At 33.2% G+C, this 12307-nt stretch overlaps 1 protein-coding gene across 1 annotated transcript in view; it reads left to right on the top strand.

The window, feature by feature from the left end:
• The window catches only part of ARAP2 (ArfGAP with RhoGAP domain, ankyrin repeat and PH domain 2), a 220798-nt gene that overhangs the window by 184746 nt on the left and 23745 nt on the right, over window positions 1–12307 (top strand). Inside the window, exon 30 of the mRNA XM_051967002.1 lies at window positions 4930–5069. Coding sequence (XP_051822962.1) covers window positions 4930–5069 — 140 coding nt within the window. The remainder of the gene's footprint in view (window positions 1–4929; window positions 5070–12307) is intronic.

The raw sequence follows: 12307 nt of genomic DNA, 5'->3' as shown, positions 1-12307 counted from the left end.
AAGACAAAATAATTTCCGACTCCTCTCGGAGGATATTCAGGAAACTTCTCAAAGGAAACGGCATCTGATCTTGGTATAGAAAATTGTTTAGGGACTGAATGTATAAAAAACCCATTTACATGATGGTAGCAATGTAAAGCAATGTATAAATTACAAAGACTTTACTCCCAGCACACTAAATATGGTTTGTTAGAAGTCACAATTGGTTTATGGTAATGAGCCTAATTAATACTACTTGGAATTATGGAATGATAGAGAGATCAGGAGATCTGATAACACTGTAATAACACTAATGGTTCTCTGAGTGTTATGGCAAGGATTGGGAGCTCCAAGAAGCAAGGCTTTCTGTTCACATTTTGCCCTCTGCATTAATAGGGTTAACTATTGTACCATGTTCTGATGTATGTGGATGTGTTTACTTCATTGCAATTCCTGTGATTTTGATCACCCAATGAGTAGGTTAGGGCACCAGAATGATCAGGAATTCTGCACTCTGTTTTCATTGGATAGTTCACTGGAAGTTGGTCATCTGGTCTTTTCTAGGATTTTGTCTGTGTTCAACCAAGTGACTATATACCAGATATCATCCCACTTGATGGAGGATGCTGCCTAGTACCTGGGACATCTCTTCAAGGAGCAGAGTCAGGAGAATTAGATTTGATTCTTGGCTTTGCTACTTAAGCTCTGTGCGATGCTGAGCAAATCATTGTCTTTTTTGGACCCTAGTTTCCTAATGTATAAAAAAAAAAAAGGTCTTAAGTTCAAGAACCTGTGATCTTATTAAACTGAAGCATCACTCACCCTGTGAATAAATTATATTATACAGTAAATTATACAGTAAATCAGCGTACATTTTTCAAGGTGATACTTTTCTCTTATTTGTGAATAGGTTCTTTCTTGTTACATACAGATTTTAAAAGTCATTAATGTGAATGAATATTAGATTTTGTAAACTCTATCTAAAAAGATTGATCACAATTTTTAAAATTTAGCTAAAATCTTGTCTGGAAACATGTTATCAGGAAAATAGTTTGGATTTCTTGTTTTATTTCAGATCCATTCTACTTGATAGCATTTTCAGTAAAACATAATTATTTATGGAATAGTACAGTCTGGTTGGTACTATGAATTGTTCCCACTCAATATGATTAACCTAGAAAAATATCAAAGTACTATCTGATTGGCAGAAAAATATTTTACTTATGAAAATCATTCCTTTTTTTTTTTTTTGGCAGATGTTATTACAAGTTACAATTTAGTTGAGATTTTATTTACTTATGTCTCATTTTCATCAGAGACTGGAAGGGCTTCACCAAAAACTAGATGGGTCAGTAATGCATGAAGAAATAGGCTTTTATCATAGTGTTTTGAAACTTGAGGGAAGAGTATAGTGGGAGTGGAGTCAATGCAGCTAGGTCTCAGAAGATACAAGTCCTTGGATGTACTAAGACTTGGCATCCTCGGGTATCTATGATCTCTCCATCCCTTTTCCTCATTTAGAGGAGGGATATTTTCTTTATGTTTTCCACAACATAGCAGCTTTATATATATCATCATCATCGTTTATAAAATTAAAAAAAGGAAAACCATATCTTTTCTTTTGATTCATGTCATAAGCAAAGGGAACATGACCAGTGCCATTCGCAGTTTCCAGTGAATATGGAATAATTTTTAATTGTTTTGCAATAGTTGCTGATAGAAGGTGTATTCCAAAGGGAGTGACTTACAAGAGTTTACATTGCAACATTCTCTCAGCTGAAGAATTATGTTATGTCAAAATCTAGCTCTTACTATCCTACCATGAATTACTAATGGTGGGGACTCAGATACTTGGGACCCTGTAGGTATTTCTACTGACTAAGGGATCCTTGGACCAGATTCATTCCTGAGAAATCCTGATCTTCTAAGAAAGAAGACAAGGATCACTTCTTATTTTTCCTACTGATAGCTTTGAAACTGGGAACAACAAATTATTTATTTGTCTTATGTCTGGAGCCTCCCCTTGTCATGTTATAGTCAGAAGGGAACACAGTGTTTCATATGAATCAGGTATGGGGCAGGTATTCATTTTCTACATGAAAAGAGACCCTTCCTTCCCCCAAAACAAAACAACAACAAAAACAGCACACAGTGATGAAGTTACTTAAAATAGGATTCAGTAATTAATAACCTATGCCATTGATTAACTGAGTAATTATTTAATTAACCTGTTTCTGTTGAGAAGCTGGTGCTTAATCCTCCTAAACGTAAAGCACTTTACAGGAAATGCTGATGAGTCATTTCACATTTCGCCTCACCTCTGCTTTGCTTTTCTAAATTGAGCATTTGTTGCCAACACACTGAGAAACACAATTTTCTAAAAAGAAACAACAGAGGAAGTCGATGAATGTATAGTTTCTATTAGACCGAGTGTCTGAATTCAATTTGGCTTATCCTAGTTTATTTTAAGCTTTATACATATGGGCTGCTGCTTATTTTCGAGGATTTTAACTGAATTGAACAAATCCAGAGAATAAGGGATGGGAAAAGTAATGCTTAGATTTTGTACTAGGTAGATAATCAAATAATCTAGTGTGAACGTGCATAGTTAATAAAAATGCTTATCTTTATATAAGACTTCCAAGATTTAGAAATGAACTTATTTTCTTACAGAATGACCCTTTGAGATAAAATAAATAATGTTATCCCCATTTTAAAAGATGAGGAAATAGCCCAGGGCTTTGGATTCTCAATCTAATGCTTTTTACATTCTGTGTGTCTGTTGGTCTTTAAATGGTACAGATCAAAGTCCATTTAAATGAATAATGCTAATATATTCTCTACTCCATTTTTCTCAATTAATTCTACCACTTCTGCTTTTAGCTTATTTATTACTTGACCACTAATTTTAATTTTTTAAAAAATATTCTCATCTCGTAAATGTTTAAGCAAAATAATTCTATTTTTCCAATATATGTTTTAAACTTTAAAACATTTAAAAATTTGTCTAGTTAACAATATCTCAACTATCAAAAAGGTAGAGATTCATAGAAATTTCTGGGGCTATATTTTTTTAGTGGCTGAAAACATTGTATAAGGTATCTAATCTTGGGGAAAAAGTGATCTCTGATCATTAAGTGATGAAAGTTATCAGGGTTTGCTAAATTTCATTTTTGTTTCATGTCAGAATCAGTGAAGAGATTAAAAATTGCTAATCTTGAGGAGTCTCATTTCCAGGTGGCCACTCCAATTTGAAGTTTGAATTGTGAGGAATTTTTAATTTTTTATTCAATTATATATTGAGCTTTCTCATGATAATCTTTTCCTCCCTTTACAATCTTAAAAGAATGCTTAGAAAACCCTTAAGCTCCCCTTTTCTGTCTTCCCAGAAGCTTTCTGAACTTGCCATCTGCAACACTTAAATAACTATGTACTTTATCAGGATTTAGCTATTTATGTTTTCATACATTTTGGAACGAAGCTTGATTCTCATAAAAGTAGACTGTTTTTGATCTCAGTGAAGAAGAGAAGAAGGAGATTCTTTTCTCTCAGAAAATCTTTCCGAATTATGGCAACAACTTTTTCAATCCTTCTCCCACGGAATTGGGAGCCATATTGGGAAGATGGTTTTAACTTATTTCCTTGTTTTAAGCCTATTATTTCTTGGTATATTTCCAAGAAATATGATGGAATGGAAAGGGGGCTGCCAGATATTATTTGGAGTATCACAGTAGGAATTAGAGAAAAGGATATAAGAAAGAATTAAAAATTCTTAGTGTCAACTGAATAATTTTGTTTCAATCCCCTTACATTAATGCTTTGCTCTTCTGAGATCTTATAATAAGCTTATATTTTTAGATTGCCTCATATATTTGCTGTTACATATTTAGAAAGGAAAGTATTTTAGCTAGTAAGATTCAATACATATGTATTAATGTTAAATGCAATTGATAAAAAGTTAAATACTAATATAAGTAAAATAAAGAATTTCAGAGTTGCAAGAGACCTTAAAGATTACGTGGTGACTGGTGACCTCTAGAGATGGGGAACTCACTGTTACCTAACAATTCACCCCATTACATTTTTAAACAACTCTAATTCTTAAGAACGTTTCCATTAAAGAAAGCTAAGTTCTATTTCTCTTAAAATTCATTGAGACAAATCTAAAATCAATTTTTATCAATCAGTCTTCTCCATTTCAAACCTAACATCTTTGTTTTTGAAGTTCGTCCTCTTAAGATATGGCTTTGACCAAAAATAGTTATTATTTAGTAGTATAGATGGATGGATGGATGGATAGATAAATGGATGGATGAAAGAGAGGAAGGAAGGGAGGAAGCAAAGGAGGGAGGAAGTAGGGAGGGAGGGAGGGAAGAATGAATAGAAGGAGAGAGAATGTTTTAATAAAGGCTAGCAGCATTGTAGCCCAGTTAGATTAAGTAAAGAATTTTTAGTTTATTTTATGCCTATTTTTTCATTTGTTTAATATAAATAAAATGCCTATTATTTGGTTTAACAAACAATAGAAACCTTTCTTTTTTGGGAGAAAGCCAAGAGCCTTGCTATCAGGAATTACCTCATTAATAAAAGTTTATTTTATTTATATGTTTAATTGTAAAGGAAATACTGGGTTTCCTACTGCTCCATCTCAAGCATCTATGTCTACTTAACTTAGTCTCTGGTTTTTCTGTTCTTGTCTTATTATTGGTGTATTTATAATGCCTTATGAATTAAAGCTAAAACATTACACTTGAGCATTAGCTATCATTATCTTCTATCAGCTTTCCCCTGGAAGTTAATTTCACGACCTCAGATCATGAAGGATTCATCAGATGAATAAGCTTTCTATGATGTTCAAGTTTTAAAATATTATATATTGAGAAAATGGTATCAAGTTTAAAATGCTCTATATTAAATGTATTTACATAAATTCTTTTGTCTATTTTACAGAGAAAAGTGCAACAGAAAGTGTAAAAGAAGGAATCTTGAAATTCAAGGAAGAACCTTCTAAAATATTGTCTGGAAATAAATTTCAAGATAGGTACTTTGTTTTGCGAGAAGGCTGCCTATTTCTTTACAAGGATATAAAGGTATTTTATATGTTCTAAATAATGATGGAATTATATGTATAGTGTTATATGTATATATTGCATAGGTGTATATATTAAATGTTCCACTAGTTACCTAATATATCAGTTCAATAAAATTGCATAGTTATGAATTCATATTAATCATCTTCAACAAATGAACTAAATTTTTTTTTGTTAATTTCAGAATTTTAATATCAAACAACAAATTTTGCAAGCAGCCAAGAAAAAAAACCTTTCTTTTTTGAGAAATCAGCTTAAAACTATATGTAAAAAGTCACGAAACTATATATTATAACTCAGATAAAAAAAGAATCCATATGTATAAAAATGTTCATAGAACTTTTTAAAATAAAAAAGAATTGTAAATTAGAGGAGTGTCTATCAATTGTGGAATGCCTGAGCAAATTATGGCATGTGAATATAATGAAATACAATTGTGCTATAAGAAATGATAAAAGAAATTGTTTCAGATAAATCTGAGAAGCATTTTATCAACTGATATAGAGTGAAGTAACATATAATAAGGATAACATATAATAGCCGTGAAATTGTATAGACAAACAATTTTGAGAGAATTAAGAATCTTGCTAAATACGACTGACCATCATCCCATAAGACTTTTTTTTTAATAGCTTTTTATTTACAAGTTATATGCATGATTAATTTTACAGCATTGACAATTGCCAAATCTTTTGTTCCAATTTTTCCCCTCCTTCCTCCCACCCCCTCCCCTAGATGGCAGAATGACAAGTAGATGTTAAATATATTAAAGTATAAATTAAACACAAAATAAATATACATGATCAAACCATTATTTTGCTGTACAAAAAGAATTGAACTCTGAAATATTGTATAATTAGTCTGTGTAGGAAATCTAAAATGCCGGCAGGATGTAATTCATATATGAGAAATATAAAATGCAATCAGAACTTACTATTCCTAGACTCTTTATGATAAAAGAAAGAAAAAAAAACATTCCCTTTACACTTCCAATGCCCTGTAGCCCCTCTGTCCTGGAATTTACTCCTTCCTTCCAGCCAGTGATTCTCAAAGTGGTCCAGAGAGCTCTTGAAATCTCCGTGGTCATTGTATTTTTATAATGAGACTAAGATGTTTTAATTTCAGTGGAATAAATATCAGCAATATAATCTGCACAAGCAAAAGCTTTTTGAAAAGTCTAATGTTTAAGTATTGAGGGGTTCTTAGACAAAAATCAGTTTGATAATTGCTATTGTATATTGTACTGATTGCAGGTTTGCTCATTTTTTGGAAACAATCCAAATGCTACTTCTTCCATAATGCTTTCCTTGAGATCTTGCCCAGTTAGGGATTAATTATCTTTTTCTCCTTGAAATTTGTATTCCATTTATGCACTTTTTATATATTTTCTTTTAATCTATATTTGTGGATATGCCATATCTCTACAAAATTAGAAATTTGTCATTATATCTCCTCGAGGGCTCAGCATATTATTAAGTAGTAAGTGCTATATATATTTAATATGTTTGTTGACATGCATTGAAATGGGAGTTCAAAGTAGGGATATATTTCTACCTTGGGGAAATGGCAGAAGTAGAGAAGATGACATTTGAGAATCAGGCTTGAAAGAAAAGTAGAATTTCGGTTAGAACCCAGGAAGTGCAGAGTTCTGACCAATCCATGGTAATTTGTAATAATAGATAAATCCTTTTAATGGATTTATGGAGGTTTTTTTTTTTTTTTTTGTATAATTAGTCTTTAAAAGTGGTCTTATTCTGATGCCATATCATGGTACAGTGATGATCCTGGCTACTTAATGGCTGTTTTATGTTAACTGCCTGGCTCTACCAAGCTGAACAGTTCAGTTGGTTGATTTGAGTCCAGGTAATTGAACACATGTCTACTGTTGAAGGGTAAATATAATTGAAGTCCAGATTACTCATTGTCACTTTGGCTGCAAGTAATGCATTTTTCTGAAAGAACTTTTCTGAGAAATCATTTGTAGATCCTTGACATACTAAAGTTTAATTAAATTACAAATATCTCTCTTGAAATATTGCTTTATTACTTTCATTGCTTTTGTTTGACTGTTCCCCTGTTCATACAGAGATAACTCATTATAATATGATATACATTAATATTTGTTATAATGAACAAAAATAACTTTTGAGAACCCTCAGTACTTTCTTTAAATTAGAATGACCTAAGGATATTAAAATATTTCTATTAAGAACTAAAAATTGAAATGTGTCTACTTGTGAGAAAAAAAATCAGTAAGCTTGCAATTTTCAAAATAGGTATCTTCAGAAGAATACATGAAGCTTACCATTCTCTGAAAAAATTTCCAAAAATAATTGCTTTTTACCAAATGTCTTTATTTTCATGATTTTCCATTTTGATTTCTCACTCGGGATGTTTTAGTTAAAAGGTGATCTCAGTCATAAGTTCTGAAGAAATTTCTTAGATAATCATTTACCAAATCCCTCAAAAGATTAGAAATAATTATTTTGGTGTGTTTGGGGCAATTGCCTTTAATATGTATTTGAATATGTTCAGAAAATAATTTGTTCAAGAGAGAGTAGAAATTACAGAATGGAAAGCTTATTTAAAATGACTGTTAATTATGGATAATTTATGAAGGCTCATTAAAAATAAATTAGAGTAGTATAGGGAAGAAAATAAATTGTGTTATGTGCCCTTTTGAACAGGAAGTGTTAATTAGAGCTATCTCTGCTCTTAATATATCTACAAGGTGAAAAGGTTTCCATGACTATTACCTTTATAGTATTAATGGTCTGGAAACTGCCAGTTGTTTTGCAGTCATTAAAAGTTGCAAACTCCTCTGTTCACATGAGTGATTGTATAAAAAGAGTGATTTATTTGGCTTTGTTAGAGAAAAAAAATTCACTACAAATTCCATATTGTGCTGCTTTGTTGGAATTTTGGATATGAAGAAATCTTTATGAGACCTCCATTAACATAGGGAAAAATTTATCTGTACCTCATTGCAAAATTCAGTCTCTCAACAATCATAAATGTTTATTGATTTGTTGATATAAAAGGCTATCCAGGTCAGCTCTCCACCTTGCCGTCATTTCTTCCTATTGCTGAGAATGTCCAAAATGGCCTTCATCTTTATTCCCAGTGGTAGGGACATTTGATCTTCCTTCCTATATTTTTCTTATGAACTGTTAAGTCACATCTCTTTCATCCTTTACTTTTTAACCTAAGTAAAGAAGTTTAGATTGTTCTCAGTAATGTTCATTTTTCTTGAGTTTATTCGTTGTTCAAGCTTGCAGAGATATTTCTGAGTTTTCATTTTGTTGTCATTAGTCATCCCTTTGAGTTTTGAGTCTTTCATAATTTTATAAGTACCCCTTCAGTGTCTTCTTTCAAATTCTTGCTAAAACTGTTAGCTTTTTGAGTGCTTATCTTAATGTCAACTCCTATTGTGCTTGCTGTTCATAATTAAGTATTCAAGGCAAAGTCCAGAATCCTGGGTCACTCTGAAGCTTTCAACCATGACTGTATGTTTCAACTGCCTGAATTTTACTATAGCTGATTATATCGAGACTTTTATCTAAGATGTTTCCCTAAAGTATTTAGATGTAGCTGCTCATACAACTATGAAGTTGCCCAACTGTATAATTATTTAGTTTTGTCTTCATCTTATCTGGGTCTACATCATTAGAGACTAATGTTTACAACTCCTCTTCCAAAAAAGAAAGATCCATTATTTCTGTGATAAATGGCAGTTTGCAATAATAGATAATTAGCATCTCTCCCCTAAAACAGATTGGCTTTGTGCCTCTGAATAAGTCACTTAGCCTGTGAGTGAACCCACTGGGTTGGCAAAGACTTCCTTCAGTCTTCCTACAGCTGTAAAATCAGCAGTTCCAAACAACCCCAGCAGAAACCTATTGCCCATCTTTTCTTCTAGAAAGAAAGTTGATTTATGATGGCTCTTAAAGCTAAGTGTCTATGAAAAGGGATCCTAGAATTTTGGCAGGTGTCCGTGTCAAATTAGTCACTTTAGTTTTTAGAATCTCCATTTTCCCTTTTTTTTTTTTTTTTTTTTTGAAAATCAGGATATTAATGCATTTATTTCAAATCAAAGAGCATTTTTCAAGTGTCATTTTAGCGCGGTGTTATGTCATGTGCTTGGGATTCCAAGACAAAATGTTTAGTACCAATCTGCTCTCTGCGGCTTATGTTCTCCTGTGAGAACAAAGCATCTTCATAGCTAAGTAAATTAAAAATAAATTTAGAGAGGAAAGTAATTCTGAGAAGATAGGGGAAAAAAAAACATTGAAGAGGTAGTGATCTTTGCATTGAGAATATACTAAGCAATAGAAGTGCATTTGAGGCATGAGGCAAAGGTCTCAGGAGTGGGAATGGAATAATTTGTTTGGAGGGAACAAACAACTTTAGCTGGATTTTGTGTGAAGGAAATTAACACGAAATAAATCTGAAACTTTAATCTGGAACCAGATTGTGAAGAAAGACCAAGCTTTCAGTGATACCGTCATCACCAGTCCTAGGGAACCAGAACTGCTGACTCTAGGAAAGTAGAGCATCCTTTCAGTGGTACCCTCACTGCTGACTCTAGGAAAATAGAGCATCCTTTCAGTGGTACTCTCACTTCTGATTTTAGGAAAATAAAGCATCCTTTCACTGGTACCCTCACTACTGACTCTAGGAGAGTAGAGCATCCTTTCAGTGGTACCCTCACTGCTGACTCTAGGAAAGTAGAGCATCCTTTCAGTGGTACCCTCACTGCTGAGTCTAGGAAAATAGAGCATTCTTTCAGTGGTACCCTCACTACTGACTCTAGGAAAGTAGAGCATCCTTTCAGTGGTACTCTCACTTCTGACTTTAGGAAAATAAATCATCCTTTCAGTGGTACCCTCACTACTGATTCTAGGAAAGTAGAGCATTCTTTCAGTGGTACCCTCACTGCTGACTTTAGGAAAATAAAGCATCCTTTCAGTGGTACCCTCACTACTGACTCTAGGAAAATAGAGCATCCTTTCAGTGGTACTCTCACTTCTGACTTTAGGAAAATAAAGCATCCTTTCAGTGGTACCCTCACTACTGACTCTAGGAAAGTAGAGCATCCTTTCAGTGGTACCCTCACTACTGACTCTAGGAAAGTAGAGCATCCTTTCAGTGGTACCCTCACTGCTGACTCTAGGAAAGTAGAGCATCCTTTCAGTGGTACTCTAACCACCGAGGATCCTGTAAGAACTGAGGGCGACATCAGGTCTTCTTATTATAAGAGGATAATGGAGATTTGATTTAGGCATATTTGTCTAGTGAATTGGTCACCAGAAGCCTTATTAAGCCTGCATTTAGTGGATTGGTTAGTCATTGTTTTTCCCATATAGTTTAGGGATATAATGCATAAATACTGTCAGTCTTCAGAACCTCACAGTGCTTTAATAATAATAAATTAAACCAAACTATCACTCTTTGCAGATGATATGATGGTATACCTAGAGAACCCCAGAGATTCTACTAAAAAGCTATTGGAAATAATTCATAATTTTAGCAAAGTAGCTGGCTACAAAATAAATCCCCATAAATCCTCAGCATTTTTATACATCACCAACAAAACCCAACAGCAAGAGATACAAAGAGAAATTCCATTCAGAATAACTGTTGATACCATAAAATATTTGGGAATCTATCTACCAAAGGAAAGTCAGGAATTATATGAGCAAAATTATAAAAAAGTCTCCACACAAATAAAATCAGACTTAAATAATTGGAAAAATATTAAGTGCTCTTGGATCGGCCGAGCGAACATAATAAAGATGACAATACTCCCTAAACTAATCTATTTATTTAGTGCTATACCAATCAGACTTCCAAGAAAATATTTTATTGATCTAGAAAAAATAACAAGAATCTCAAGGGAATTAATGAAAAAAAAATCAAATGAAGGTGGCCTAGCTGTACCTGATCTAAAATTATATTATAAAGCAGCAGTCACCAAAACCATTTGGTATTGGCTAAGAAATAGATTAGTGGATCAGTGGAAAAGGCTAGGTTCACAAGACAGAATAGTCAATTATAGCAATCTAGTGTTTGACAAACCCAAAGCCCCTAACTTCTGGGAAAAGAATTCATTATTTGATAAAAACTGCTGGGATAATTGGAAATTAGTATGGCAGAAATTAGGCACGGACCCACACTTAACACCATATACCAAGATAAGATCAAAATGGGTCTATGACCTAGGCATAAAGAACGAGATTATAAATAAATTAGAGGAACATAGAATAGTTTATCTCTCAGACTTGTGGAGGAGAAAGAAATTTGTGACCAAAGATGAACTAGAGACCATTACTGATCACAAAATAGAAAATTTTGATTACATCAAATTAAAAAGCCTTTGTACAAATAAAACTAATGCAAACAAGATTAGAAGGGAAGCAACAAACTGGGAAAACATTTTCACAGTTAAAGGTTCTGATAAAGGCCTCATTTCCAAAATATATAGAGAACTGACTCAAATTTATAAGAAATCAAGCCATTCTCCAATTGATAAATGGTCAAAGGATATGAACAGACAATTTTCAGAGGATGAAATTGAAACTATTACCACTCATATGAAAGAGTGTTCCAAATCATTATTGATCAGAGAAATGCAAATTAAGACAACTCTGAGATACCACTACACACCTGTCAGATTGGCTAAGATGACAGGAAAAAATAATGATAAATGTTGGAGGGGATGCGGGAAAACTGGGACACTGATGCATTGTTGGTGGAGCTGTGAACGAATCCAACCATTCTGGAGAGCAATCTGGAATTATGCCCAAAAAATTATCAAATTGTGCATACCCTTTGATCCAGCAGTGTTTCTATTGGGCTTATATCCCAAAGAAATACTAAAGAAGGGAAAGGGACCTGTATGTGCCAAAATGTTTGTAGCAGCCCTGTTTGTAGTGGCTAGAAACTGGAAAATGAATGGATGCCCATCAACTGGAGAATGGCTGGGTAAATTGTGGTATATGAATGTTATGGAATATTATTGTTCTGTAAGAAATGACCAGCAGGATGAATACAGAGAGGACTGGCGAGACTTACATGAACTGATGCTAAGTGAAATGAGCAGAACCAGGAGATCATTATACACTTCGACAACGATATTATATGAGGACATATTTTGATGGAAGGGGATTTCTTTGACAAAGAGACCTGAGTTTCAATTGATAAATGACGGACAAAAGCAGCTACACCCAAAGAAAGAA

This window comes from Antechinus flavipes, chromosome 6 (genome assembly GCF_016432865.1).
Source record: "Antechinus flavipes isolate AdamAnt ecotype Samford, QLD, Australia chromosome 6, AdamAnt_v2, whole genome shotgun sequence".
NCBI lineage: Eukaryota > Metazoa > Chordata > Mammalia > Dasyuromorphia > Dasyuridae > Antechinus > Antechinus flavipes.
Note: the sequence above shows the minus strand (reverse complement) of the source record. Positions and strands in the feature narration are given on the sequence as shown.